At 50.7% G+C, this 27,636-nt stretch overlaps 13 protein-coding genes across 13 annotated transcripts; 5 read left to right on the top strand and 8 right to left on the bottom strand.

Annotated features, from left to right (window-relative positions):
• Window positions 1-37: 37 nt before the first annotated feature.
• On the top strand, window positions 38-1,591 carry PHATRDRAFT_43310 (predicted protein; the record flags this gene model as incomplete). Its single annotated transcript, XM_002177824.1, has 2 exons — window positions 38-56; window positions 139-1,591. The coding sequence occupies exon 2, from the start codon at window positions 161-163 to the stop codon at window positions 1,589-1,591; it is 1,431 nt and encodes a 476-aa protein (XP_002177860.1). The 5' UTR covers window positions 38-56; window positions 139-160.
• A 501-nt stretch (window positions 1,592-2,092) lies between these two features.
• Window positions 2,093-3,645, bottom strand: PHATRDRAFT_43309 (predicted protein). Its single transcript, XM_002177518.1, has one exon. The coding sequence runs from the start codon at window positions 3,629-3,631 to the stop codon at window positions 2,276-2,278; it is 1,356 nt and encodes a 451-aa protein (XP_002177554.1). The 5' UTR covers window positions 3,632-3,645; the 3' UTR covers window positions 2,093-2,275.
• Window positions 3,646-3,879: 234 nt separating this feature from the next.
• PHATRDRAFT_43308 (predicted protein) lies at window positions 3,880-4,906 on the top strand (the record flags this gene model as incomplete). Its single annotated transcript, XM_002177823.1, has 1 exon — window positions 3,880-4,906. The coding sequence occupies exon 1, from the start codon at window positions 4,010-4,012 to the stop codon at window positions 4,904-4,906; it is 897 nt and encodes a 298-aa protein (XP_002177859.1). The 5' UTR covers window positions 3,880-4,009.
• A 96-nt stretch (window positions 4,907-5,002) lies between these two features.
• PHATRDRAFT_43307 (predicted protein) lies at window positions 5,003-7,172 on the bottom strand (the record flags this gene model as incomplete). Its single annotated transcript, XM_002177517.1, has 2 exons — window positions 6,210-7,172; window positions 5,003-6,127 (listed from the first exon to the last, which is right to left on the bottom strand). Exons 1-2 carry the CDS (start codon window positions 6,987-6,989, stop codon window positions 5,003-5,005), a joined length of 1,905 nt encoding a protein of 634 aa, XP_002177553.1. The 5' UTR covers window positions 6,990-7,172.
• Window positions 7,173-8,290: 1,118 nt separating this feature from the next.
• PHATRDRAFT_18027 (predicted protein) lies at window positions 8,291-10,704 on the bottom strand (the record flags this gene model as incomplete). Its single annotated transcript, XM_002177516.1, has 3 exons — window positions 10,334-10,704; window positions 9,626-10,186; window positions 8,291-9,562 (listed from the first exon to the last, which is right to left on the bottom strand). Coding segments are annotated over exons 1-3 (2,118 nt in total), but the record flags the coding sequence as incomplete, so codon positions are not given.
• A 565-nt stretch (window positions 10,705-11,269) lies between these two features.
• On the top strand, window positions 11,270-12,587 carry PHATRDRAFT_32491 (predicted protein; the record flags this gene model as incomplete). The annotated part of the gene is made up of 2 exons (XM_002177822.1): window positions 11,270-12,222; window positions 12,449-12,587. The coding sequence occupies 2 exons, from the start codon at window positions 11,270-11,272 to the stop codon at window positions 12,585-12,587; spliced, it is 1,092 nt and encodes a 363-aa protein (XP_002177858.1).
• A 293-nt stretch (window positions 12,588-12,880) lies between these two features.
• Window positions 12,881-14,054, bottom strand: PHATRDRAFT_43305 (predicted protein). Its single transcript, XM_002177515.1, has one exon. It carries the CDS (start codon window positions 13,963-13,965, stop codon window positions 13,042-13,044), a length of 924 nt encoding a protein of 307 aa, XP_002177551.1. The 5' UTR covers window positions 13,966-14,054; the 3' UTR covers window positions 12,881-13,041.
• A 237-nt stretch (window positions 14,055-14,291) lies between these two features.
• On the top strand, window positions 14,292-15,308 carry PHATRDRAFT_43304 (predicted protein). The gene has a single exon (XM_002177821.1). The coding sequence runs from the start codon at window positions 14,626-14,628 to the stop codon at window positions 15,181-15,183; it is 558 nt and encodes a 185-aa protein (XP_002177857.1). The 5' UTR covers window positions 14,292-14,625; the 3' UTR covers window positions 15,184-15,308.
• A 144-nt stretch (window positions 15,309-15,452) lies between these two features.
• Window positions 15,453-16,700, bottom strand: PHATRDRAFT_43303 (predicted protein; the record flags this gene model as incomplete). The annotated part of the gene is made up of 2 exons (XM_002177514.1): window positions 15,989-16,700; window positions 15,453-15,912 (listed from the first exon to the last, which is right to left on the bottom strand). Exons 1-2 carry the CDS (start codon window positions 16,582-16,584, stop codon window positions 15,453-15,455), a joined length of 1,056 nt encoding a protein of 351 aa, XP_002177550.1. The 5' UTR covers window positions 16,585-16,700.
• Window positions 16,701-17,390: 690 nt separating this feature from the next.
• On the bottom strand, window positions 17,391-18,968 carry PHATRDRAFT_32487 (predicted protein; the record flags this gene model as incomplete). The annotated part of the gene is made up of 1 exon (XM_002177513.1): window positions 17,391-18,968. The coding sequence occupies one exon, from the start codon at window positions 18,966-18,968 to the stop codon at window positions 17,391-17,393; it is 1,578 nt and encodes a 525-aa protein (XP_002177549.1).
• A 767-nt stretch (window positions 18,969-19,735) lies between these two features.
• On the top strand, window positions 19,736-21,856 carry PHATRDRAFT_43302 (predicted protein). The gene has a single exon (XM_002177820.1). The coding sequence runs from the start codon at window positions 19,898-19,900 to the stop codon at window positions 21,716-21,718; it is 1,821 nt and encodes a 606-aa protein (XP_002177856.1). The 5' UTR covers window positions 19,736-19,897; the 3' UTR covers window positions 21,719-21,856.
• Window positions 21,857-21,978: 122 nt separating this feature from the next.
• PHATRDRAFT_43301 (predicted protein) lies at window positions 21,979-23,531 on the bottom strand (the record flags this gene model as incomplete). Its single annotated transcript, XM_002177512.1, has 1 exon — window positions 21,979-23,531. Exon 1 carries the CDS (start codon window positions 23,404-23,406, stop codon window positions 21,979-21,981), a length of 1,428 nt encoding a protein of 475 aa, XP_002177548.1. The 5' UTR covers window positions 23,407-23,531.
• Window positions 23,532-23,810: 279 nt separating this feature from the next.
• PHATRDRAFT_43300 (predicted protein) lies at window positions 23,811-26,999 on the bottom strand (the record flags this gene model as incomplete). Its single annotated transcript, XM_002177511.1, has 1 exon — window positions 23,811-26,999. The coding sequence occupies one exon, from the start codon at window positions 26,997-26,999 to the stop codon at window positions 23,811-23,813; it is 3,189 nt and encodes a 1,062-aa protein (XP_002177547.1).
• Between the last annotated feature and the right edge of the window lie 637 nt (window positions 27,000-27,636).

Here is a 27,636-nt window from a genome sequence, read left to right as displayed (position 1 = left end):
CTAAAAGTACAGTTACTCTCCAGCAGCGCTTTTCATACGACAATCGTCGGTTCATGGTAAGTGGACCGGTACGAAGAGGGAACGCCCTTCCGCATGGACATCTCACTCAAAATCGCTGGTAATTGAACACTTTGTCAGAGACACGCACGCTTTAATTGCCATGAGCGCCAAGGTAACTGATCCAAACCGCCAGGCTAGCAGCCAAGTCGACTTCGAATCGCTCGTGGTCGCGGCCTTTGTGTCCCTTTGTGTTGCGGATTCGCCGCACGCACGTCTCCGGCAAATGCACCGGGCCACTCAAAATGGACGCAAAGTCCATTGCCGAGCCTTGTCGGGAGGTAAGACAAACCGCTGCTTCAAAATTTACGTTGCCTATGAAGATGGCGATGATGATGACGACAGCAACAACAACTTGGCCGTTTTTGGCAAGCTCGCGTTTGACCACGCCTTATGGGATCCCCAACACCCCATGCCCTACGATTTATCACGCACCGTGAACGAGTATCGAATCATGGTAGCCTTCCAGCGATACATACCAAACGCACCGGTTGCCACACCATTGGCCTGTTTAGATCTCACCGTACCATCCGGCGAATTCCGTGATGGCCTCAACACCGACACAGGCGTGCGGCAAGCAAAGCTGCTCTTAATTGAATGGACTCAGGCTGAGGAACCCTGGGCTCATCAATTCAATCGAGGTATTGTGGATCAGCGAGTAATTCCGAAAGTAGCGCGTGCTCTGGCAGCTCTGCACAATTTTCCGAACATTAACGATTTCGGTCGAGACTTCAATCAAGGTGTCCGGCCTTGTATGCGTTTGCTTTTTCAAGCCTGCCGTGATGCAATGGCAACATTACTTTCCAGCAATTCAAAACAGGACCGTTGTCTCGCAGCCTTACGTCTACTAGGGCCGCACGGTGTTGAACGTTTGATGGACCGGCACGTAGATTCGTACGAATGCAGGAATGCACTGGTACATCACGATGTCCATTTATTTAACATTTTGGTTGAGCCAGCCACACCTAGCAATGCATCTTGTAACAATGCCGAGACTCAGAAGATTAAGCAGGCAACTTTAACTTCGGAAAGGGATGAACCTGCCGTAGTTCTTTGCGATTGGGAAATGACATTCTGGGGTCCTATGGGGAGCGATCCTGGAAAGGTTATGTCTTGGCCGCTTGCGGTGGCATGTTGCCATGCAGCCGCGGATCGGGATACTGAACTCGCTGGACGTTTGGCTGTCATGACCAACGTCTTTTGGGAGGCCTATGCCAACGCACTGCGAAAAAATATGGACAGAGACAACGACGATTGCGAATGCCAAGTGTTTCGGGAAGCCATGGGCTGGACTGGTTCCATGCTGTTGACCGGTATTTACGTGTTTGGTTTGTACCGCGAGGAGTTGCCCCTACATTCTTTATCAGAGACGCTCCGTGTTGAAGTTCTTGCCTCCATTGGGTTGCTAGGGATCAAACTGATGCAGTATGGTTTTGAACATATGGAACCCCATTTGACACTGCATCAGCTGAGGGCTAGGTATTGCATCATTATCCAAGAGGAACTAAAATACCTTGCAAATAATTCGCGTTGATCTCTCCTAGTGCAGAGAGAGCGAAAGCATCAGAGGCAGAGGCTAAAAGGATGTGCCTTTAGCTGTAGAAACTTGAACGTGCACAAAATGAATATGGAAACATGGAGATCGGTAGAAAAGACCATGTGTGTTCTGTCGGAACGGTTTAGGTTAATTTCAGAGGGGATAGAAGCTATGACGTAAAGTCGGAGCTCAAGCTTGGTTGGGGGGCGGCAGCAAAGACTTGATTTCTCTTCAAACTTTCTTATGTTGGCAATCCGCAAACTTTTACTTTCTCCCAAAACAACTCTTCGAGGAGGCGGTAAAAGGGAGTTTGACTGTAAACTTTGTGCAGCATAAAGAAGAAGGCAATGCAATCTCGGATTTATTCCGAAAGCAGACGAAAATAGCAGCACAGACCATCACGTGGTCATGGCCTTGCGACAAGCAAAGCTCGCTCTGTAAAGGCATGACGAGTAGTTGCATTGTTATTTAAGTAATCTAAATTTCATTGCTGGATGTCAAGCCCTCGACTGCAGCACTATATACAGAGACGTAGAAGCCTAGCCTCTTGCATTGATGTAGTCTAAATTTCTACTCTCGGTACCAAGGTTTCGATTGTAGCTGCTGCAACGCTCCATCTGCGCGTAAGGTTTTTTCTCTTCCAAATCAACCTTGGCTTTTGTTGATTAACTGTCAATCATTCTACTGCCGGTTGGCAATCTCTATTTCCTTTTCTAGAGCTTGTCGCAAATCCTCTTGATCCTGTTTGTTCATTGCTACTGCATTCCAGGCGTACCGAAGAACGATGCTCGCCGGAACGACCTTTTTCCCGCCGCCGTTCTCGAGTGTCAGTTCCGTGATACCCTTCGTTTCGTCCATCTTACCATCTACGGAATCGGAACGTTTGATACAGACAGAGTTTATGGGCGCCCGGCGCTGAAAATTGGACTTGATCACAAGCTGTGCTTTGACTCTATTTTCATCTTCCAGATCCGTATGCCGAAGCATGGCCTGCAACCAAGATGTCGGTGGTAAATGCCCATCCGCCACTTCGTTGTTGCTAGAGACCTCATCTCTATCGTAAGCAGGCGAAAAATGCTGTATTTCGAGTAAATTCTCGTTGTCGCCGTCAATGTTTCGGTGATATACCGACAGACTTCGACTTACGACTTCCGCAACGGCAACAAATCGCTCGTGGTCCGCCGCGTTTGTTGCGGGAAACGACAGCATGATGGATTGCAGCTGGTCGGACGGTGTTGTCTGTATTTCACAAACGCTGTTCCAAAAAGCCGACAGGATGTGGCAAACTTCGGAAAAGGCGCACGATCGGTATTCGACGGGCACGGGAGCAATGCTTTCCAATCGATCGGAGACGTCTCGTGCACTATACAAGTACGAATTTATCCGATCGACGAACATCTTCATAGCAGCCGTCGTTTGTGAAGGGGATACCGTAGCGATCGAGTTTTCGTATGGATTCGTTTCATTCCGACCGCCAACTTCCAACAAAATTGCAGGCCCAACACCTTTGCCAACAAGAGAAACATTGAACCGTTCCAACTCAGGTAGCGAAGCCATCAATCGAGGCTGTTCTTTCAGCACCAGAATACCGTCTACCAGGGATTTCAACGCTGGGATCGGAATCTGTTCAAAGATGAGACAAGCCTTATTCGAATCATCGGACTCCATGAGCTCCGCCAAGGTCGTCCACAACGCAGCTTGCAGCGTGTGGAAATCAACCGAATCCACGCTTAATAAAGGTGCTCCTTCAACTTGCAAGTCGCGCAATAGAAACTGAAAAAGATTTGCTTTGCGTTCGTCGCTCATCCCATACAATGGGTCGGAAGACGAAAGTTGGCTGGTTTCAAAATCAGAATTACTGGCAACGGATTCTTCATTGGGAATGCTGTTCTTTCCGAACCCCTTTCCAGCTAGTTGCAGTGGATATGTGACTTCCTGGCTTCTCTTTAGCCATCCTTGAGCTTGCTGAGGAACAAATGCGCACGACTTGGCAAAAAGCACGGACAAGACTAGGATCGCATAGATCGAAGTTGTCATGGTCGAGGTCTCCGTAAACTGGGTTTGGATCGCTGACAGTCAGTGAGCTTGGTGAGGAATTTCATATCACGGTGAAGGTCAGTCGAAAAAAGGACGGAGTGGGTGAAAATTCCACGTGTAGGTCATCCATCGCTTTTTGAAAGTTTAAACTCCAAAATAATGATTGCCATATTCGAACTACATTCCTGCCATCTCGAATCTGACAAGGAGGATGGACGAAGTCAGGACGATGAACACAATGTGGTGTCCTTGTACCGCGAATCGATTCCGCAGCTGTCGAGATTCTATTTCAAGAGACGGACTCGACCTGAATTTGCAGAAAGCAAGATTGTGAACTGTGGCTGAGTGTAATTCCGGAAACAAATAGGTGAAAACGCAATGGCCCAGGTACCAATGGCAGCGACCACGGCAATGCTAGCATATTTTGGATGGACACTCGGTACGAAAACAAGTTCCGCGTGGTCCCTGACTTTGTTACCGAAAAATTCCGGTCCTTCTCATCCACAAGGAACACTGTTGAGCAATAACGCCGCTGTCAACCAAAGGAGACGAACACTTTTTTCGAGTACTGCTGCCACTCTTGGTTTGCTTGGATGCGGTACGCCTTCGTCGGCTGTCGTAGAAACCGTCGGGAAAGATCCAACCTGCAACGATGGTACTTGTTTAGGTGTTTGGGACGGTCTTTTGGCGGACTGCCCACATGGAATGGCTGGTAAGCAGGGTGCAGGTTGTACGTCGTCTCAGGATGATACCCCTGGTACTTTTTCGGAACCGTGGGATTATTCGGAAAGCGATTCACTCGATTGGCAACATCAAATGCGAAAACTCCTGCCCGTCATACAAGCGGTGAGCGCCAAACGCGGTGACTCCGTCCGCGTTTTGCTCCAAGAAAATCGATATTTGCGAGTCGCCTTTACCGATGGTCGTTCGGGAGAGACGTCGACTGGAGAGTTCTACTTTACGCCCGACGATACCACCGTCCAGTTTCGGATCGCCTCATTGGAATCGTCAAGTACTTCGCCCTTTACGCCATCGCTTCGCAATATTGAACGAGCTGAACTCTTACGTAAAGAAATGCGGTATTTAAAACTTCCAGTGTTGAGAAATCGACGGCGTGCCCTCTTCTTTGTGGAATCCGAGGTGGACACGTTTGGGCCGGGCTCAGCCGCCTTGGGACCCCCAGCGGAGATGAGAACGGGCGAGCTGGAAGGCCGACAAGACATCGACCCGCGCAAAAAGCTAGATTTCTTACAAAATTTTCCGATTCCATTGTAGTCCCGTCTTGGGGGGAAAATTACTCCTAAAGAATAACACGAAACATTCAGACATTCCATTGCATGACACTTCCCTATAGCTATGAATCATTTTATATCAACCGTACACTAGTTCGATCGGTGCTTGACACCTCATACTGTGAATTGGCAGTTGCATGATCACGGCATGATTGTCAACCGGAAAAGTATCCGGATACAAGGTTGAGTACGAAACGAGCTTCGGGCATTGTGAACGTAGCTTCCGTTGGAAGGCATTTGCCTTCGGAGCGTTTGCTACAGTAAACCTGGACCACACTTCCGCATCTTGGTCTAGGGAAGTATCCACTGCCAGGCTGGTTTCCCTGCATAGATGAGTCCAAGTGCTCGCCTTGTACCATACAGGCTCTTCATCATCAGGATGCTTCTTCTGATGGCCCCATACACTATACGGACCGGTCTGCAACTGCCTCATCCGCCAAGAACAGCCAAAAAGGTTCAAGTTCTGTTGCGTCGCTGACCCCGGCTTCCATTTTACCCACTGGAGTGCTACAAAATGTTGAGTCAATATATCCAACGACAGAATAAGACCTACCGATGCCTTCCCCTCTGTCTTGAGAGCAACGGCGAGTTCCATAATGCGTCCACCGTTTTGGAGGGAAATCAAATCGTACAAGATTTGCGAGCTGGTGTCTATAGTGCCAATCGGAAGGCGCCGATCCTCCAAAGCTGCGTGGACCTGGTAAATATCCAGCCGTGCTTCAAAAGCAATCATGATTGATGGTTCGAGAAAGAGACATTCCGTACTAGAATCTTTGACTTCGATACCCGAGTGTCGGTCGCTCCAACACTGCTCCCATCCGTGCGAAGCTGCGGTTACTATCCGACGTTGCGGGGGGTGGGGTCCTTGATAACGTTGACAGGGCGAAAAATTCGCGTTATGCCATCCCGCCATGGTGAACCAGGTGAGTAAAAGACCTTCGTCATCGTCAACAACATGAAGATATCCCGGCAAATTCAGCATACCATCCGCAGTTGCGAAGTATTCCTTTGTCAGTGGAGATGTCATTTTTCCTCGATTGCAAGGGATTTTGTGAACGTTCCATAAGAACTTGCGCCGTGATGTTCCCATCAAACTATGGGGTGGCTTGACAATCATCTTTTCCAAGCGGAAAGTTTGAATAAAGGTGGAGCTCATGGTGCTTACAGGCATAGAATGCACTACGATGGACGTGTACGATACAGTCTGTTCAACATGCGATACGAGTGGACATCAGCCATTTGTTTTTGTCGACAGTTGTTTCAATATCCACCCGATTTTTACTTACTTCATTTGCGAATATGTTAAGCCATGGACCTGCAAAAGTCGTCCCGACATTGCCATCGCTTGAAAGGAGCACCAAGGTTGGCATTGTGCCGACGAGATCCGGCAAGTCTTCAACACAGTATCCTTCTCCGAGCATGCTGGTTCGATAGACTAAAGGAATGGTACACAAATTAGGAGAGACAGTACAGTGTCGATTAGAGCGTCTCATTCCGACAGCACGTTTGTGTGGAATGGATCGACTCGGGATCCCGTAACAGCGCAACGCTAGAAGCGGTGCATCCGAATCGGAGCAACGCTGGCCCCCGCCTTTTCCCAAAGCAATCGCGTATGATCCCTGGCGATCCAAGGATAAAACGGCGTCCGAAATTGGCGTTTCCAATGCCGTAAATGGAAGCGAACGATCCATCGAAACTTTCCAAACAATCACTTGGTTTGAGTAGTCGCGTTCTGGTAGCGGTTTGGGTTGTTCTCTTAGCATGTTTTGCTGCCAACGGTGGATCGTTGGCTGATTTCTTCTGAGACCCTGCTGCCGCTGAGCCAAAAGACGCGGAATGGATGAGCGGGTCTTCCCTTTCTGAGGAAATGATGTTGGTCCGAGACAAAAGGATTGGTCGTCTTGCAGGTTCCAATTCTGTCCGGTGCAGACCGTGCGCCCGCGGTTCTCAGTGTTTGTCACGCTTCTGTCAAGCCATCGTCGATTCCTTTTGCGAGTTGATGGCTGAATCGTAGTGTGAGGATTTGTAGTTGTTTCCGCAGCAGAGAAGGATTGTGGTTTCTCCATGGTGTATCTAAAGCGGGGATTAACCGGTATCGGCAAGGCTCTGGTCGAAACATGACCAGAATTTCCTCAGTTTGTGGTACCGGCCTTTTGTCAACGTTCACTTTGTATTCATTTTGTGACAGCATAAGGCTCTTTTCTATATGTCGTAAAGACAATCAGCTTAATGAAAGGATGAAAACCGGGTACTCACAATCAGGTACATACTGGGTATGCATGTGGTCGTACACGTAAAAACATCAACAAAAACCCCTTCTCGACGCTTTTGAACATGGCACTACGACACTCGGCTCCAGAAATAAAAATAATAATATTCGTTTCTTCACAAGCAAAATTGGCATCGTTATTGTAGGACCAAGGCCATCTACAAACAAGTAAACATTCGTGTATTTCCCCGCAGCCGACACTTCGTACAATGCTCTCACGCATCCTGGATTTGCGGAAGCAAATTCCATTCGAAGAAGAGACCGCTCGTCTGTTGGTGGAAAGGTCAAAATCTAGATGGCTAGTGTCGGCAACCTGCTGACATAGTTCACAATTTAATTCTCTTATAAACTTTACCTTGTTGGCAGTCCATCAATTGGACAAGGAAAACAATGTGAGTACCATTCAAAATTTGAAAAGCGCTCACTGTCAAGCGCATCCATCATAGATAATTATTCCTATGCTCATTTGTCGTTCGCGAACGAACAGTCAGTACAGTTTCGTTTTAATCCTAAGGCTGATTTAACAAAGAAACATTGGCAGCCACTCCTCCCAAAGCAGTCACGTACGATCCCTGAAGATCCAAAGACAAGCATCGGAAACTTGTGTTTTTTTTTGCCAATACCGCGAGGAACGACTAGTCCGAGCTTTCACAACGATTATATGGTCTGAATCACTGAGTTCGGCATGAAGGATTGTTCTCAAAGCGTATGGAGCTGCCAATGTATACTGCAGAGAGTTAAGATCGAACCATGATAGAGAAGTTCCATTAATTTGACGCGCACCTCTTCTAGCCAGCGGATTGAAAACGTTAAGTTTTGTTGCAATTTTGAGTGTCTGCATACTAATAGCGTTTCTACAACCAACAGAGCTCTTTAGCTTTGCTAGATCGACATCTACTCCGTAAGGCGATACCAACTGTATATATTTCGTCCTGGCCAAACAAACGATCGCTACCTATGCAGTATCCCTTTGACGGGCGACCAAAAACTTCCCTATTGTCGCACAGTCCAAAGCATTCACATTAATTCTCTGTGCGTGTAGTTCTTTTGCGCATTCTCTCCGGCAAATTGGGCCACGTAATGGATTCCCTTTTCGGATCGCAGTTGCCATTTCGTCGTCAGCAAACCTTCCACGCCTACGGGGCCACGTGCATGAATACGACCGGTCGATATACCCACTTCAGCGCCCAAGCCAAATCGAAAGCCATCGGCGAATCGTGTCGATGCGTTGCGAAAGACACAAGCTGCATCAACCTTTCGTAAGAATTCCTCACCAACGTCACTCTCCTCACCGCAGACAATCGCTTCGGTATGACCACTACCGTACTTGTGGATCCAATCAATTGCGGCCTCTAGGTTCGGAACGACCTCGACCAAGCAGGTCAAGTCCCCGTATTCATGTTTGAGTTCTGGGGCAGCCCGATCGCACAACCCAGATTTCATTGCGGCCGGTCCTCCTAGACACTGCACTCCGGATGCTCGCAGGGCCATGAGCGTCGCAGCGGCTACCCCGTTGGAAAGCGTTGCTGCGTGCAACAAAAGTGTCTCCATGGCGTTGCAAGCCGATGGATAGTCCGTTTTGGCATCCACGCACAGTTTGCTTGCGGCATCCGCAGCGGCGGACTCATCCACATAGACGTGACATACGCCGTCGGCGTGTCCGAGGACCGGAATCTTCGTGTGGGACTTGATGTACGATACCAAGTCATTGCTCCCTCGAGGGATGACCAAGTCGATCACGTCGTCTAGACTCAGTAAATCAGCCACCTGTCCTCGACTTGTTACCAATGCAATGATATCTCTGGTAATTTCTCCTCCACTGCTTTCTTCAATCGCGTCTCCGATAACCTTGTGTATGGCTGCGTTCGAATGCGTTGCTTCCTTTCCTCCCTTCAGTAACAGTCCATTGCCTGAGGCCAGAGCCAGCGCAGAAATTTGCGGCATGCTGTCTGGACGCGATTCAAAAATAATAAGCAATACGCCAATCGGAACCGTCACTTGCGACAAGACAAGATTGTCCGCCAATTCACGCCTGCTGTGTATGACACCGAGTGGGTCCTTGTTGGCCGAAATTTGGCGTATACCAGCCGCCAGCGTGTCAAACTTTTGGAGCGTCAGACCCAGACGCTTCTTCAACACCTCACTAACGCCATCCCGCTCGGCTGCTTGCAAATCGAGCAAGTTGGCTTCCATCAAGGCCTCCTGATGGGTGAGCAAGGCATCCGCGACGGCGTTGAGAATCGTTTGTCGTGCCCCATACGGCAAGGCTTGGAGTTTACGCGCTTGTGTTCGGGCTGCCGTCGCCAAGATTCGTGTTTGTTCGGCAACACTCGCGTCTTGGTGGGTGTCCGAGACGAAATCGGCCACGGCCTGTGCTTCCAACGCACTTCCCGGTGTACAAAACATGGTACCTTTGATGTCTTTCATTGACACGGCTGTGGTCGGTGGTGTTTTGGCGAGAACCGAACGAATGACGTTCAAATCGTTCCCTGCCGCCACGACACAGGCACAACAGGTTGATCCGGGTTGGACGGCGGACAAGGCGGCGTCGATTTTGGAGGCCATGCCGCCGCGACCTTGACTGGATTTTTCCCCAATAGCGACGGGTTGCGATTGGTACAATCGCAGCAGAGTGGCGTCTGGTTCCGTTGGTGGTCGATCAAAGACCCCGGGTACATCCGTCAACAGCAGCAATACTTCGGCGCCAAAGTGGCGGGCGCAGAGGGCCGCGAGTGAATCATTGTCGGAGAACACGTCGTCCGCAGTGTATCCCATATTGGCCGAGACGGCATCATTCTCGTTGATAATGGGGACGATTCCCAACCCCAGCAGTCGCTCAATGGAATACTGCAAATTCCGTTGACGCGATTCGTCGACAAAGTCTGTCTGGGTAACGAGAATTTGCGAGGCGGTAATATCGTACGATGCGAACAACCCGCAGTAGAGATTCATCATTTCGAACTGTCCCGCGGCCGCACAGGCCGAGTCGTAGTACTTTTTCTTTTCGGCCAACGTGTGGGGGCGTTCGTTGACGTCAAGCAGCGACACGAACGAGCTGGACGCCGTCCGGGGCACGCCGGACTTGGCCAAAAGGGAGACATCGTCCGGCATCATTCCGTTGTTGGTACCGATAATATTGACGTGATCGTTGTTGTGAATGTCCCGAAAGCTCATTTGCAGGTTCCGTTGTTTGCGCAAGAGTCGCTTCCCCATTCCCACAGATCCACTGGATACGAGAATGACTTGAATGCCCGATTGGACGAGGTCGGCGATTTGTTCCGTCATGGCGCCGAGACGCGTCAACGAAGGCCGTCCGTCTTCATTCGCTACGACGGATGTACCGGCCTTGACACAGACCCGACGCGCCCGACGGAGCGCGGCGCGAGACGCGGGTTCGCAGGATTCCAAAGCCACCGGGGGATTCATATGCGGCGATTTGTCAGTGTTGGTGTGTTTGGGAAAAAGGGGGGAAATGTCGGGGGATGTAGTTGGTTCTCCTCGATGTACCTCGCACAACAAACAGTACACCCAACGGAGGAGGGTACCGTGTTTCGGACGGTCCGATCCATGGCACAGTCACCGAGAATTCCCACTCATGATGTGTTCGTCGTGTCCATCCATCCGAGTGAGAACTCTTGCGTGAGAAACCTCGTACGGTTCGAATTCGAAATTTCGGGAGCGGCATCCAAGACCGACGGATTCGTACAAGACCCAAACGATTCGCGAATTTCACTCGTTGGGGTGCAGTCACTATCCGTGACTGGATCATGCCGGGACCACCAGGTTCGAGCATATTCCAACTCAAGTCACACCACGGACACGGAGCGAGGAGAGTCGAAAGTTTCGTCGTTGCTTTTTTTTTTCCTCTCTCTTCGTCCATGCACATCTCTACGGCACCGAATCCAAGGAACAAAACCACGGCAACGTCACCATTGCTGCCGCAATTCTCCCTGACGCTTTTGTAGTTGGCGTCGGATCCACTTGGTTCCATGTTGACTGACTGTGTGAGTGAAAGTGATACCGTCTGCGCTTACTTGACGCGATCGTTGTCGAGACCGGACGTTGCCGTACCCCGTCATGACGTTCGCCTTGGGTGTCACGGCCTCACTGGCGGCGCCATTGATCATGACCTTGGGTTTTCTCGTATGGGAACATCACTGGCAAGGCAGTGCTTTCGCCCTCAACTTATTCAAGTGTAACGTGGCCAGTGTAGGATTCTTGATCCTTGCCGTCTCGACCCGACGACTCGCGCAGGAGGAGATCCTGGACGATGCCGTCTTTACTACCCGGGCCGTGGGGTATCTGTTCCTGTCCTCCACCATTGGCATTGTCATTGGCGATTGGACCTGGCTGCAGGCTTTGCAAATTCTGGGAGCACAAAGAGTCATTTTCATGGACAGTTTGAAGCCTTTCCTGGCCGCCGTCCTGGGTTGGCTCGTACTCGACGAAGAATTGCGACTCGCCGCGTTGGGAGGAATTGTACTGACCGTAGCCGGTGTCGTATTGGTTGCGGTCGAAAAAGAACAACCGACTGCGATTGTTGTGGAAGAACAGACGGATTGTGAATCCGGTACCGACAATGCCGTTGACAAACCAGCTCCTCCATTGTTGGACTTGCAGCGGGATGGATCTCTCCAATTGAACGAAACAGAGCACTCTGTAGACAAGGACAACACACCATTGACTTTATCTGTACCAACGCTATCCCAAACGACGGCTGAAAGAGATTCTGACGATCGCAACGACAATCCAGTACGACCGGAAGCGTCTTTGCCAGAGTCATCCGAAAAGGACGAAAATAGCGACATTCCCGAATCCCGGAATAACTTACGGCTCGGCTACGCCATGTCCATTCTCAACGTAGGATTAGACACGTATGGCGCTGTGCTGATCAAGGAACACGGAGTCCGTATGACGGTGTGGGAAATTAACTTGCTGCGCTTTGGTTTTGCCGGTGTCGTCATGCTTTGCGCCTCCGTGATTATGCGTTTGTGGACTACCGCTATGCCCAGAAACGTACCAATGCCACAGTCCTCCTCTGCGGAAACCATCAATAGTGGCCGAGGTTGAACCGAAAACGTTGCAGACACCATGGTATTGCTTACCTCTAGACACCATGACACGCTCCAATTGGGGACACGTACTGGTCGGTGTATTGCTCGTCACGTTTTTGACACCCGCCTTGACCAACTATGCCTTGTTTCAAATTGCCCTAGCCTTGGCTTTGACTTTGGGGTCAGTTGGACCCTTGTACAGCTTACCGTTAGTCTTTTGGTATCATCACAAGGCTCCAACTTTAACCGCCACGCTAGGCGCCGTGCTGGCCGTGGCAGGGATAGTCATCCTGGCCTTTCGAGGGACTCTAGAAAACAACGGCGCTGATAGTGAACTATAATAAACGCCTTTCCGGCGACGCTAATTGCTATGCCCTTGCCAAACTTCGCTGCATGTGTCTTTGCTTGTTACAATAATTTGTTTTTTCAAGTGACTGTTTTGGGAGCGGGTTGCCACACGTAAATTGAGAAGACAGACGTCAACCACAGCGTAGGCGTTACCTTTACAGAACTTATTGTTAGACTAGAACACGAACAAAATTGAATTGCCTGTGACGACACTGCGACCAAACATCAACGCCCTATCATCGTTAAAGCGTACATACTCTTTCGTCAAACTCGTATTTGAATTACTGGAACCAAACAGAATTTTCACACAACTATAATTTACTGTAGTCTTTCTATTTTAAGGGTTTTAGGACACGAAGGCGATCTGGACGGGGTTGTGTTGGGAGAGTAACAAGTAGATAAGAGGCTTCACGGTATCACCTTTCGTGAGACACTTGACTGAAAAGCCTACGCTTTCACGGCAGTACAGCTTGCTTCCAAGATGGTACCGACGCACAAGACGAGTGCTGGGTCAACACCGGCGTTCAAGACAATGTCGCAGCCAGTCTTCAAACCCTCGTGTTGCTCAATACTTCCGAGTATGCGGCCTACATTGATGTCTTGGATCGTCACAGTATTCGCATCGGTTCTCAGCTCCCAGATGGGCACCGATTCTTTGCCGGTCCATGTGGAAACAACGCAATCGCTCGCCGCAGAGGCCAATTCAACTCGGTATGCCGGGTAGTAGCTGACACCGGCAACATGGACCACTTTGGTCACGTCAGCGGTGACACCTTGGCGAGTAGAGTAGATGTTGAAGACCTTGGTCGACGATCCTGTTTGTGCATTTTGCTGGACACACAAAGCGACCGGTGTCTTGTTGGCTGTCCGCAGCAAGTAGCTGGGGCGGAGCAAATGACGCTGGAACTCTTTCAGATGGACGCCGCCGGCGAAGGGCTTGCCGGCAGAATCCAGTACGCGAACGTTCCCGCGACGTCCGAGGAAGCCACGACGATGATCCAAGGACACCTTGATGATGGAATTGGGGTCCGTGCACGGAGCAAAGGCCTTGCGGGTCGACAGCAGTTGGCTTTCGTCCACTGAAATGCTCTGCTCGTCCTTGACGTCTTCTTCTTGTGCAGCGACCACCTGCGGGTCTTTGACGAGCAGACGTCCGTCGTTGACCACACTGGAGTCGTCATCGTCGTCGGTGAGGCCTGCTACGGGTAGTCCGTGGAGGGAGACCTTGACGGCATTGCCGTAGACGGACATGTCGTTGGCATCTCCACCACGGTTGGCGCTGTGGGTCTTGCTGTCTCCATCGTACTTGTAGGATACGAGGTTGGCGTAAACGGCAAGCTCAGAGGCGGATGAATTGTTGTTGGATGGCATGGTGCTTTTGGTGTTGCTTTTGTTGATGATATTGATGTTACTGTTAATGAGTGTTCTCGTTTTGTTTGGCGGTTGATTGATTTTATGAGAGATGTCAAAAAGCTTTTGACTGTTGGGTTGTCTGCCAATCACGACTGACACCGGTGGAACCTCCAACAAAGCGAATGCTTCGGATTGGTGGAGCTCGAATAAACAAAATTTGTTTTCTGTTCCAAATCGATCTTCCTAGAGTACTATCTGGCGAAATCAAAAATGACACCGGTTCTCAAATTTCGGTGGTTTGCACGTTCTGCACGACTTGCCGAAATTACACAGAGTCAGCTTGTCAATTTCGGTCAGAAATCTTGTGGAAAACGCATGAGCTTGTTCCATGAGCTTGTGTTCTCGATGACTAACATAAGCTGGGAGGGTGAGTGTCTTTTCCCCGTAATCTCCCACATAAGTGCAGAAATAAACCCGGAAACCCATTCCGAAGGTAATCTGGATCGACGAGAGGCTGACTGTGCCTGTTGCGAAAAAGAGAAATCCACCCTCGTCGATCACGTCCAAAGAGGCTGGTCACTGTATCGTCGATGATCCTAGGCTACCGAACCAAGCGGCAGAGACAGTGGGCTTAAACCGAAATTGCGCTGGACTTGGACGCAATCAGCCAATTCTTTCATGGTTTGGGGTGCTTCGTTTGGGCGTCTCGCTCGGCAGGGGATTCCGCGGCGGGGGCTTGTCGTTGGCGTCGGTGCGAGTGTAACCGCCGCATCATCGTGGTTGATTTCGGGAACGCCGGTGCGATTGGAAGAGGCAGCGACTACATCAATAGCAGTCGCGAATCCGGATGCGTGCGACTTTGACGTCTACTTGGAGACTCCCACGGCGGACGATCTCCCAACTCTGTTACGCGAGTTTCAGGCGGGTAAGGAGGTGTGGCCGTGGATTTGGACGCAACCCAACGTGGATGGACCCCACGACGTCTACGTGCTTCCGGAGCACGCAATGGATGAATCATCCTCCCTGACAGCGATCCAGACTTTTCGAATAAACAATCCCGGCCGGAATGTTATGCTGGTAATCCCGGATCCCGCTGTCTTGGATTCCGTTCCCAAAGAACTCTTGGATCATTGTGGTGTGGTTCAGTCCAATATTGCTTTGTTGAATCACCGACATAAAATCCTCATGCTGGAGGATGAACGTGTGGTTTGTTTTGATCGTCTCACGATACTGTAATACAGCGAAATCAATTTCACAGTCTGCTTCGGTTGGGAAGACTTGATCGTTTGATTCTATTTCTTCATGTTTCCAAGGATGAGTACATATACATAAGAATCACCACCCATAAAACCTGTTACAACAACCTGCTACGTTAAAAGCGCAAAGATGCTAATGGTATGAAACAGATCTTTTAGTTGCTACAATCTAATTGCTCGTGTGGTTGTCCGGCAACTATTGCGAATACTGATAAAACACTACTACAAAAGCGTGCATGCATGCAGCTCTCAGAGCCAATCAACGGCGTCCAAAAGAAATTCTCCAAATTCGGAGGCGGAGTCATCTTCCGCACTCAAGAGAGACGCGTCAAGTTCCGTTTCGTTGTCCAACGCGAGCGCGGTGGACTCTTCAAGCAGAGCCAACGAGAGGCAGGGATCGGGTGTGAGCAAATCTTCGTCAAGAAAGGGAATCGAAGGAGTCTTCGTCGTTGCTGGTTCCGTCGAAAAAGCGCTACTGCCTGAGATCTTCACTGCTGGAATGGTGATCTTAGAGGCGTTCGCGATCCGAGTGATCGCGAATATGCCCAAGAGAGAATCGGTTGATCCGGGGTTTCGGGTTTCTTCATCCAATAGGGGTTTTGTGTCTAAACACAAATTAGGACAGACGACGAGTAGTCGTGCTGTGGCAGGTGGATGGAAACCAGAAACCCTCATATGATTCTCTGCATTAGGGGTGAATGATGTTCGACTATGCTGGTCGAGAGATCATCTTAGTTGGAAGTAGCGGTTGATGCGAGGGTAGCAAAACGTGTTCATCCTGAGACTCTTGCTTGACAAAAGACAGAAACTCAATATCGGTAGAACTCGTTGGAGACGCTCGAGGAGTTACCGTTGAAGGCGCTTCTTGAGGTTCGGGAGTCTTGGATCGGACCGGAGAAAGGCAACGAATCTCGACTTGAAAGGGTTCGGCTCCCGAAGTGGCTTCTAGGTCTCGAATCTTGGTCATGACGGCCTCGTACTGGACTTTCCAACCATCGCGCTCGGATTCCAGCTCGGCGATACGATCACGCTGACGTTGCCTCGACGCCGCTGCGGACTCGCGATTGCGCTTACGACGTTGTTCCCTTCTCCAGGTCGCCGCCGCTTCCTTCGTCATCGGTACCTCCGGGTCGTACTTCATTTGCGGCTTCTTCGTGTCCTCTTCCGAAACTTTGCGTTTCTTCCGAGGTGCCGAGATGGTAGCCGTATCCGAAGCAACGTAGGCGGACACGACGGGCTCTGGAGGAGACACTGGCGTGGAGGTCACGGGGATGCTGCGTTGCGAAGCCATGATTTCGCGACGCCGCTTCCGGGCTTCCACGGATGGATCCGAATGGAACGAAAGAGAAGGCGCTAGAGAGGGAACTATCGCTGCCGTCATGACGAGATGCTCTGCCAAATATTGCGTTAACGAATAGATTAAAACTCGAGAACGATAAGAAACAGAACTCTGATGGAGAGAGACTGTCTCACAAGCCGTGTTAACAAAAGAGCGCAATGGAAAGTTATGGGTATCGTTGTCGTCTGCAAATCGTGAAAACACGCGAACGGTGTGAATCTGGTGGAAACGACAGACTTTTTTTACCCCTGCTCGAGGCTATTCTCCGCAAGCACGACCCTCGTACGTCAGTCCCTGTCGGGTCCGAGTACTACTTTTACGCAGATTTCTACGGAACGAGGCGTTTCCGTTGCGAAAAAGGATTCGTGCGCTCTGGACCGCACATTTCGCTCGGGACATAGTTTTCGATCTTGATCGGAGAGATTCTCCAAACACGTCTGGAGATGGTCCTAATTGTCTGCTGACTCGGTGCAAGAAGGAATCTCCTTGACGTCAACCCGACAGAATTTCCTGACACCGGTTGAAGAAGTCTTACTGTCTGGTCGTTGTCGCGGTTGGCGGGACACAGGCAGACGCTGAAATGAGATCGGGTAGCTGACTGTTACCGTTGGTTAGCTGACTGCCTACAGTGAGACGGACCAAGACAATGGCCAATCATGACCCAAACCGTCATTGCGCACGGAAGGAGTAAGAATGAATTCCGTTCTACAAGCCAGCGGGTTGAATCACAATGATTGATTCCCTAGCTACTATGGGTCACAGTCAATTTTTTACGAGCAGTAAAGTACAGAGCGAATACAAACAGTATCGGAATATCTGGGAGGCCGACACTAGCCGGAAATCGCTGTTTACACACGAGCGTTGTCGTGGTCCCAATCGTCCGCATTGGCAATGCGCTTGCCATTTTTGTGGTGACGCCGTGGGCGGCGGGACTGGTGCCGGGAGGGTGGTAACAATTCCCGATGCGATAGACTTTTGATCAGCAAGTTGGTCATGGTATGGTGCAAGTAACAGGAATACACGGCGAAAATGACACAGAGGGCAATGGATAGGGCCAAAACGGCTGCTTGTACGGTGGTAACTTGGGCGTCGTCAGTTCCCACGCCAAAGGCGGAATTCAATTGACCGTACTTATCGTACGTGCCAAAACGCAAGCTTTCAATGTACGAGCATTCGCTCGTGTCGTCTTCTTCGCTTTCGAACAGGTCGTGCATGAGGTCTGCGGAACATTTTGCGGATTGACCGTGCAAATTGTTGCACATCAGACTGTTGGCGTCGTACGGAGGGTACTCACTGTCGGAACAATCAAGGCAAGATCCGCTGTAAAATTCGCCAAATGCACCTTCACGGAAGCCAAGGCCCAGGTCTTTGACACTGACTTCGTTGCCCGCGTACTGAACGCAGTAATTGTCGTAGTACACGGCCATTTTGATACTGCCTTTCGATCCGTCGCAACGAGGGCGAACAAAGTATGCGTAGTCATTGTAATCCGCCTGCGAGCAATCCATGTAATTCAAGTACCCTTCGTAATCAAGGTAGGTACCATCGTTCTCAGCGCACTGAGTGGAATAGTTGGAGCAGTATGTATCCCAATCGGAACAAGCATTGGCGTACTCGTCGTCGCCGGTAGCGTCATCTGTATCAACGTCGTCGTTCTCTTCGCCTTGCTCTTCGTTCTGCTTCTGTTGGTCGTTTTGATCTTGCTGTTGTTGTTCATCATCTTTATCGTTATTGTCTTGACCGTCACCCTGGCCCTGTTGTCCATTGTTGGCTTGATCCTGATCTTGATTATTTTGCTGTTCTCCGTTTCCGTCGCCTTCACCTTCGTTCAAACTACGCCGATTGGCGCTGCCATTGCTTCCGAGGCAGTTGTTGCAAAAGTCGCATATGTAGTCCCGCTTTTGTGCGCTGTATTTGAGCATAATGGACAGATAGTCGGTTAGCTGTAGAGCATACTCGGCGTAGTTGTAGTGGCAGCCATATTCTCGAGAGCTGGAGCATGATTTCTGCGGACAGATGCGCAGAACGACAATATCCTCGGTAATCATGGGGGAATGCTCTCCGGCATGAATGGCGTTTTCGGAAAAGTACTGCACAGGTTGGCACTTGGCAAACTTCATGGAGTATCCACTGAAACTGTACATTTCGTCGTCGCCCATGTAGTAGTCGTCCGCTTGTTGCCCTTCCCCTTGATTCGCATTCTGACCTTGTTCGAGACGACGATCGATACCCATACCCCTGGTTGCGAGATTCGCTTCGTACTGTTTCAATGGAATCGCCTTGGCCAGTATTGCGTTTTCGACTGTGTGTTGTCGGTATCTTACGTTTGGGTTGTTCCGCACACGACTAGCGACGTGACGTTCGAACGTTGCCTCAGTCGGTACGGCCGATACATAGGCGAGCGCAATCGCAAAGCCCAAACGCATGAAAAAGGACGGCTGTCTTTGAAAAGGATGTAGGGTCTAGACGGAGTAGTACACTTCTAGATCGAGCATCTGTAGGATCAAAAGATGATCGTGGAGGACGGATATTCTGCAGCCGAGCAAGCGAGAGTATCGATCAGATCAGCGACGGTCGCTTTCTTTGGTAGGTCGCCGTGCGTTTTAAATTTCTACGGAACGTAGATAGGGAAAGGTACATAGAGACATTTAGCCTCTAAAATGGACCAGATTTCAAATTCTTAGCGATGATAGATTTTATGTGACATTTTGACAAAATGGATAAACGTAGTGATTTTTCAATGAACTCGTGTCTCGTGATTCGGGATCCTGAATCAGGGATAAATTCATCGCAATATCACACTTTGGCGTGCGCACCACGCGCTAACTAATATTACTAGCCGTACCAATAAAACGATTTACCAAATTGGTTTGGGCCATCTCGCAATAGAAAGCATCCAGCTAGACATCGAGTCGATTGGGAGCCAAGATGTGTATTTACTATAAATCCTGTTCCTTGCTCGGTGTGTTGGGAAAGGGTAGCAGTAGGACGTCGAAAGAGGGTGTTCAACGCGAAAATTTTCGTTCGTTCGTTGATTGCAGTTGCATTCACGACCGATCCGAATGCGGATCCGGTACTCATTCGTGTAGGAAAAGTATCCGTTCGGGTCCGCACAGCCAAAACGATCTTTCGGAATCGATCCACAAGACCACCGGCTATCCGAAGAGCTCTTACTTACCCACGTCCAGTCCAATTCGCTGTAACTTCCATTTACTCTTAGTCAGACGTTCTGTTTGCTGCCTTGTATTGTGTTGCGCGGTTTCCTCGTAGGTTTTAACGTTCAGTGGCAGTAGAGAGTAGTGTCGCTCATCCTCATCCTCGTGTCCATCGTCCGACTGTTCCGTAACGCTGCACAATGACTGTTTCGTCCAAGACTTCCGCTCCCGGTGCCGTGACATGCGTCTTGGATCAAACCGTCGTGAACGACAAGACGATCGGTGACATGGCGGATCTGGGATTGTCCTTTTTCGCCACGCTCTGTGGACGCAATCGCGGAGCGTTTGTCCTGGATACGCCGGGGGACGCGCACACGTGGGGCTGCACGGCTTTTCCGGACAATATTGCGACGCTCGCTGGACTGGACCTCAGTAGCAGTCGCGACAAAAAGAATACAAATCGTAGCAACACGACCCATCACGAGAAGAAAGCATCCGTGATCCACATCAAAGACGCCAACGCCATTTCCCAAGGATTCGCAGCGGGAAACTTGACGGCAGCGGAAACCGTTACGGTGCTCGACTACTTTATCAAAATGGTCTACCACTCTTCCCCAAATGTAGATCAGGATCCGTACGCCTGCGAAGTCGGTGGGTTGGCAACGTTGCAGTGTGATCCCGTCAATACGTTACCGACCATTCGTAGTGTCACGTTGGCTGGTCTACTCGTACCCGCTCCCACCATTACCCGAGGCAAGCCCTTGACCCTCAAGCAAGCCACCAAATTTTATGAACCGGAAGACTTTGACGATATGGTGAAACTCGGATTGAATACTGTTCAAATTCCTGTCCCCCTCGACGTCTTTTCTGCGGCCCTGGTGGGAGACGTTACCGCCAAGAAGGACAGTAGCCACGCCGATGAGCAAAAGGCCTTACTCTCCCAAACAATCCGTGCGGCCGCCAAGGCCGGTCTCGAAACGATTCTGGTACTCGTTGGTAAAGACAACGACGATGCCGTTACGGCGGCGGCGCACTTTGCGGTGGAAGAAAACCTCTACGCCTTGACGCTCCCCTCGTTACAATCCTTGCGGGCGGCGCGAGCCGCTGAAACTTCCCTCAAGCTGTTTATTCCTTTGGATCAGGGACAACTCAAATACTTCACTGTTCCGGACGAAAACGTCTTTGTGGCCCTGGATTTCGGTCACACCACTACCGTCGCCGATATTGCTAGTTCCACATCGATGGACGACCGGAGCAAGCTCTTTTATCACGAAGCGACATCCTGCATCGCGCGGTCGCCATTGGAATACACGGCTTGCTTCCGTCGCGTTCCGGCCATGGTCGCATACGGGTTCGATCTCGCCATTGATAACTGTGTCTTGCAGAATAGCACCGACAGCAACGACTTTGTCGATTACGGGCAGTGTGGAAGATTTGACGAAACGGTAGATTCTGCCTGGTGGCACCGTCACCGCGCCAGTTTCGCCGCACGGCAACTCGTTTCGTACGAACACGGACTCGGATGGTCATTCGCTGCCTGGAAGTTGTATGGCGGTAGCAACGACAAAGACGATCTGGAGGTCATCGATCGTCCGGCGCAGCTTTTGGCTCTCAAGAACGTTGCAGCGGCGGGACTGTTCCCTTCCTTACACGATAAAGTTCCGGCTCAGCTCGCCTGTCTCAATCCTCCCGTGAACGATTTTCTCTTGGGGGACGCGACCCTGTCGCCAACCCCGGGTCCACCGCCAGATTGTGGCAACGGTTGGTGGAATTACGATCTAAAGGCGTGTGAATATTGGATTGCGCCGGCACCTACGGCGCAGCCTACGCCACTTCCGACCACTCACTGGCCCACCGCGGCACCGGTGGTTTGTCCGGATCCGCCTTTTACCTACGGATCTCTAGTGATGGCTGGAGGGGCCGGGGCACTCGTTGCCGTGCTGGTAGGATTCGTCTGGAATAAGTTCTGCGGCAGCCGTCGTCGTGAAGGATACAGTGAAGTGCCCAGCACGACCGTGTAATTCAAAAATACTGTCACGGGCACCGAAAGCTGAGAGAAAGAGGGGATGCACAATAAGTGATCGAGCTATTGAATCAGATTCAGCTAGCGTTTCATGTTTAGATACAAAATTAAAGAATATAAAGAGGGTAGTGACAACCAAAATTGTGGAAAAATTTGCCATTCCCGACGCGATGTGAGAATGCAAATCAAATCCTGTGACCATTGGGTTCTGATAAACAACCAACTGTGTCCAGCCCTGTATTGGTATAGTACTAATGGTCATTCTTGCATGGAGCTAGCCGCAAGTAAAAAGATGCCGGCCAAATACGATGCGTACATTCCGAGCAACAAACAACCCAGGTGGGACTTCATTCGAACCGTAGCAAACTCCCCAAAAAGAAAAATATCCCAGATGGTTGATATCAAAGGATAGGCCTGGACCAAGTCGGCAGTAGCGTATCCCACCCGTTGTCCACCTTGAAACTGCAAAACGTTGCCCAGCGCGCACACCACACCTGCCAACCAGGCCCAAACACGGTCGGCCGCTGCATCGACCGCAACATAGTCCAGTACAACATGATATACGGAAACCGAACGCTGTTGCCAGGACAATAAGACTACGTTGCCCAGGGCACTAGCCATCCAGAACGCGAGACTGAACCAAAAATTTGCCCGGGAGACCGAGAGACCAGCTGTTGTGGCCAAATATTCCGGTGTTGTACAATCCGTATTGGTGTCGTCCAGATGCCGCCAATTGAAAGGATCGTTGACGGCAATGTTGAAACAGGGACTAAAAAAGCCGAAGCATAGACCACCGGCGGTTGCAACGACAACACCCCACATTGGTTTAGAAATTAGACTGTAGTCCTTTTGTAGAGCGAGAGTGTGTTCATTGGACAGTGGTAACAGCGACTTGTTGGTGGAGCAGATTGATACTGGGTTTCTGTCCGAAAATATGGTGCCGTCGCCGTGCTCCGTTTCAGAATTAGTGAGACTGGATGATTCTAGCTCAGATCCATAGTTTGTCTTTGCCGCAATAGATCCTGTGGGTTTCCGTATATTTGACGTATGGTGTGGTGGCTCCATTTCAATGGTGTTCCAATCGGAATCGTTTCGACGGAGCCGTACCCATCGTTTCTCTTGACTGTACACGATTTGAGCTCGAGTGGCCAGACCAATCGCCAGCAAAAACACCCCAACACCCACGCCCAGTACGCGCGGGCGGGCAGTTTGCGATGGTTCCAAGAGATAATTTAACGTGGTACCCAAGACAACCGTAAGCGAGGCCTGCAAGGCCAGAACGGTGGTCAAGGATGCGTCAAACACTGCGGTGGCCCACTGTAGTGACAAATTTCCAAGGCTGAGAAGCGAACCGCCTAGCATGGCAACGAAGATCAGTTGCGGAGGAACAAAAGACGATGCCGTCGTTTCGGCAAGCTTCAACAGCTTTTCTCGATGATACAAGTCAACAAGCAGCGGAACTGAAGAAATGAGAAAGTACGTCGTGGCGTAATCCATGTACACGTGACATAAATTTCTTGGCGTGGGTGACAATGACGACGATACTCGTGTGGCAGGACTACTATTGCTGCTGTTACTATGAGGGGTCATAGAGCACAAGCGCAGCAAAGCCGGCCATGTTCCGAGACAGAGCAAACTGCTGAGCAAGAAGCCAAGACCGAGCGCTTCGTCCGAAGTGAACGCCATAATAGTCGGTCCTTCCGATGCTGACGGCGCACCCCCTTCACTCACATACGCTTCGCTCGCGTCTCGCTTTTTCTTTGATAAGGGAGAAAGCTGATAAGGGGAAAGAGATTAGCACCAAAAGGAACCACTCTAATGATTTTACCTCTCGGAAGAAATTTTCAGAAATTCTCGTTCTTTGCCTCTCGTTCGAAATTTCACGGTCAAATCACAATCGTGAAATCTATTCACTGTCACTGCCAAGTTCACGTGCAGACACTATGTATTTACTGTTAAGATCAATCAATGCTCCGTGAAAGTGTGACTGTTCATTGAAAAACAAATTTAAGCGAAGCGTACGAGAGACAATTGGCTCTCTACTGCAACTGCAAAACTAGCAAAAATATAGAGGTTTGTTCTACTGAACATTAGCTGTCTATCAACTGTTCCTTTCTGGACAACGCCTTGTCCTCTTGGAGGTCCAAATCGTTGCGGGCCATCAGGTGCTGCAACAAAATCGCCCGTTGCGAACTGGGGAGCTGGTTTCGAATGGCCATTCGCCGAACAAACGCGCACGAGCGATTCAATCCACAACCGAACTCAATCATCGAATGCGCCAGAGCTCCTAGTTGCGCGAAGACGACGGCTTGGACTTGCGATGCCGCCTCGACTCGTTCGGTATAGTTAAGATCGTGCCATTTCGTCGTTTCCGTCTGCGTCCACTCGATATTCCGTCGAGATTGCGCTTTGACATTTTGTGTGCGCTTGTCAAAATTGGCCATGACACCACTGTGTGTCAGTGATTCTGAGATCTGCTGGCTAAGTGCCTCGTCCCAAAAGTCGTCATTCATCCAGATAGCATGGTTCTTTAACTTGTTCTTAACGTAGACACGCTTCTCTCGATCCTTTGCCCCTGGTGATCCAGGAACGTCCACACCCTCCAGATGTAGATCCGCATTGGACTCTTCCTCCATATAGAAGGTTTGCGAAAGCATCATGCACATCTTGGCGATTGCCACCCCATTCTCTACCGAGTTGCATCCAGTCAAAATGGCGGAGCATACGCGACAAAGCCCGTCAAACTGCGAAGCCGTTGGAATCTGTCTATGTGATCCTCGTTTTGCGTTCAATCCGTAGCATATCGTCGATCGCCTCATCTGCGCCGCCGAGGAAGGATCCGTAGCCATTTTGCACAGAAAACTAACGGCTTCCAATAAGTCTTTGCCTTCATGAGGCGCACCGTCTGTTTCGGAGGTATCGGAAGAAGGCAAGGCTTCTGCTCGAAACAGAGATTCAATGGACGACTCGATCCGTGTGCGGATCTCATCTTCGTCATTATAGTCCTCGTCTGCGTCACATGCAGTCGAGTCCGAGACTTTAGTCTTGGTAGACTCAAAAGTCGACCCTTCGTGTCCATCCACATGACTGCTCAAGACGGCCAAGGCAGAAGCGATGCCACCGTCATCGTCGTCACCCAAGTGACTCCGACCACCACGTTCGCGTTTGTCCACCGTGATGTAGTTGTCCAGATCTCGGCGAATGTCTCGCATACCAATCTCGTCAAGAACTACTTCAACGTTTTCCAAATTCCGCAGACGCTCCTCCAGCGTTGCTCGTTCCAATGCCACCAATTCGCGAACGCAATGTATTTGCGCCTTGCCGGCACCCAACAGTGCTGTTTCGGCCGCGATCCGCGCCGATCGCCGGGCGGTATCGAGATTGGAGAGGATATTCAGCAATGTGCCGGCGGCGTCTTCAACTGCTTCCCCACTGGCCACTGCTTTTTGACGGAGGTCCGGCAACCCAACTTCCACCTCGATCTGGTCGCGCGAGGCGGTCCTTATCTTTTGGATGTTGAATCCTTCGCGGGTACTACCGTTTTCCTTCTCACCGCCATTGGTGGAGGATGCTTCACTCGTCGTTGTCTCTCCGTCGTTGTCGCTGCCGCTGTTCTTTTGATCGTCTTCCAACAGTGACGATGAGCTTGGTTGTGGTTCCGGTGTAGTGGACAGAAGCTCCATGGGTTCAAAGTTTCCGTCTTCCATCAATTCCGTCGCAGCGTTCACCATATTCCATATTTCTTCCGGCGTGGCCGCCTTTTCTGGTTCCTTTTGCTGCTGTGCGCGTTCCTGCCGCAATTTCTGGACACGTTGTTTTTCGTACTGTCGTGACTTTTCCTGCAGTATCTCTTCCAAACGTTTCGTGACGAGGTCTTCGGCCTGGTAAACGGCGTTCCAGGCGTGATCGGACTGTCGTTTGAGAACGACTAGCCGGTCTTCCATTGTCCGGGCACGTTGTGCCGTTTCGTCCAAGGCTTGCTGTCGTCGAGTGATACGGGTGGTGAATGTTTGCAGGGAAGTTTGGAGTGTGGGCAATAAACCCTGTGGGTCCAGCGACGCCTTTTTCCAATGTTGGGTATCCGTATCGGCGACTTGGGCGTGGTACCGCTCGAGTGCTACGAGGACGGCGTTGAGACTGGACCCACCCTGTAACAAGGGCCCGACGCGAGACAAGGTCGGTTCAAATTCGTGCGAACGGGGATCCAGTACTTGTGAGGGAGCCGACGCCAGGGTGGGCTGTGGGGCATGTCCGCCCATACTGGGATTGACGGACCGTAGATTGTCGCAGGCCGATGCGCGTTGGGCGCAGGTGTCCTTGTGCGCGACGGCGAGTGCTTCGCAAAAGAAAAGTAAATGCTGCAGACTGGCTTGGGTTTGTTGGCAGGCCCAGGATGTGGCAGGGATGGACCATCCCTTGGCGGAAAAGCCGTTGTGTGCCTTGTCACCTGTAGCGTGTAGATCCTGTCCGACAAAGACGGATGCTTCGTAGGCGTCCTTGTTGCGTTCCATGAGAGCCTGAAAGCCCGCTTCGGTGGGATGCAATTCAATTTCCTGGACATCGTCTTCGCTCTGTTCGTCGTCGGAGTGATCGAGCAGGGAAGTAGGAGCGGGGTTATTGACAGTGTGTTCGTTGGGTGAAATGCTGGGTGACGTGTTGGGTTGCGTCGTATTATTATTATTGTTGTTGTTGTCGCCGTCGTTATATGTCACTGGTACTGGGGTGACGAATCCAAAAGCCCGTTGTCGAGCGACGTCCGGTAGGAGCAACAATTCCCCATCGGGCGATACGAGAACGGAACAATCGCGGAGTTGAGTGTTGGGATCGATGCGTCCCCCGTCCGCATCGATGGGCGACGCGTGTGCATGTGTAGGTACAGGTACATGTTGATCGCTTCCTTCCAGCGACCCGTCCGCGGCTTGTACACAGGCGTCAAAGGCCCGCAAGTGTGTACTCTTCTGGGCCAGATCGGCGGCGGATTGTCGCCACAAGGCGCGTTGGTGTGGACGAAAGGGGAGTGTTTTGGGGCGGGACGGTAACGGTTGCGTAAGAGTCACGTGCGCATGCGGTAGCACCGTGTACGAGTGGGACCGGTGGGCAACAGTGGCAGTGGCAGTAGTAGTGCTGGTGCCGGTATTCGCGGCGGTGGAAGGAGGTTGGCGATTCGTGGTGGTGTTCCTGTTGGTGCCGTGTGAGGACGTAACCGTCTCGTGCGAAGTATGGTCACTAGTACTCCCCGTGGAGTGACGGCTTAGTCGCTTCTTGAGTCCACGAAACATTACCAAAAGACCACCAATTCGATTACAAGTAAAACAACGAGGGCCACGGGGTGTTGTTTCTCTCCCGGAAGCGTCGGCGCTTCGTTCGCTGCCGGAATGCCCACTCTCTGCCTCGTAGTGTCCGACACGAGCAAAGTCTCGGTAACTCTATCGGTTGCTGTGTCGTGTCAGTGTGAATCCGTATCCGTCCCGTACTAATGTAATTAGAAACCGGTGGTGCAAGGGTACGCAAATGCCAACGACAAAGGAAGAGTAGGTAGAGGTCCCTTGCTGTTGATCCAACTCCTGGTAAGGACAACGTCTCACCAGAAGTTCAATCGCCTACTGCTAAAAGACAAGTCGCTTCTGTCCCACACACAACGAATCACAGCCCCACAGTCCCTACGAATATCCAAGAGTACAATGTAGACTCATAATCTTCGTAGTTCATCGTTTTCCTCAACTGTGATCTTCATCGTCGTTTTGTGTTCTTCAATACTTGCAGTAGATATCCCGCAGAAAGAATGGGACGAGTGTGTGTGTGTTTTGTGGTATTTTTCGCTCGCAACGGACATTTTTGACACACAAGTGAACAGTTAGTAGCTCGAAATCCGTGCGAGCGAGACAGAGAGGCGCGAACAGTGACATGTCCGGGAAG

The sequence above is a fragment of the Phaeodactylum tricornutum genome, chromosome 2 (genome assembly GCF_000150955.2).
Source record: "Phaeodactylum tricornutum CCAP 1055/1 chromosome 2, whole genome shotgun sequence".
Classification (NCBI taxonomy): domain Eukaryota; phylum Bacillariophyta; class Bacillariophyceae; order Surirellales; family Neidiaceae; genus Phaeodactylum; species Phaeodactylum tricornutum.
This window is presented reverse-complemented; position numbering and strand designations above follow the sequence as displayed.

What these genes read in the sequence shown, in the direction of transcription:
- PHATRDRAFT_43309 (XM_002177518.1), bottom strand. Translation starts at nt 3,631, where the DNA reads ATGACAACTTCGATCTATGCGATCCTAGTCTTGTCCGTGCTTTTTGCC.
- PHATRDRAFT_43305 (XM_002177515.1), bottom strand. Translation starts at nt 13,965, where the DNA reads ATGCCATCCAACAACAATTCATCCGCCTCTGAGCTTGCCGTTTACGCC.
- PHATRDRAFT_43304 (XM_002177821.1), top strand. Translation starts at nt 14,626, where the DNA reads ATGGTTTGGGGTGCTTCGTTTGGGCGTCTCGCTCGGCAGGGGATTCCG.
- PHATRDRAFT_43302 (XM_002177820.1), top strand. Translation starts at nt 19,898, where the DNA reads ATGACTGTTTCGTCCAAGACTTCCGCTCCCGGTGCCGTGACATGCGTC.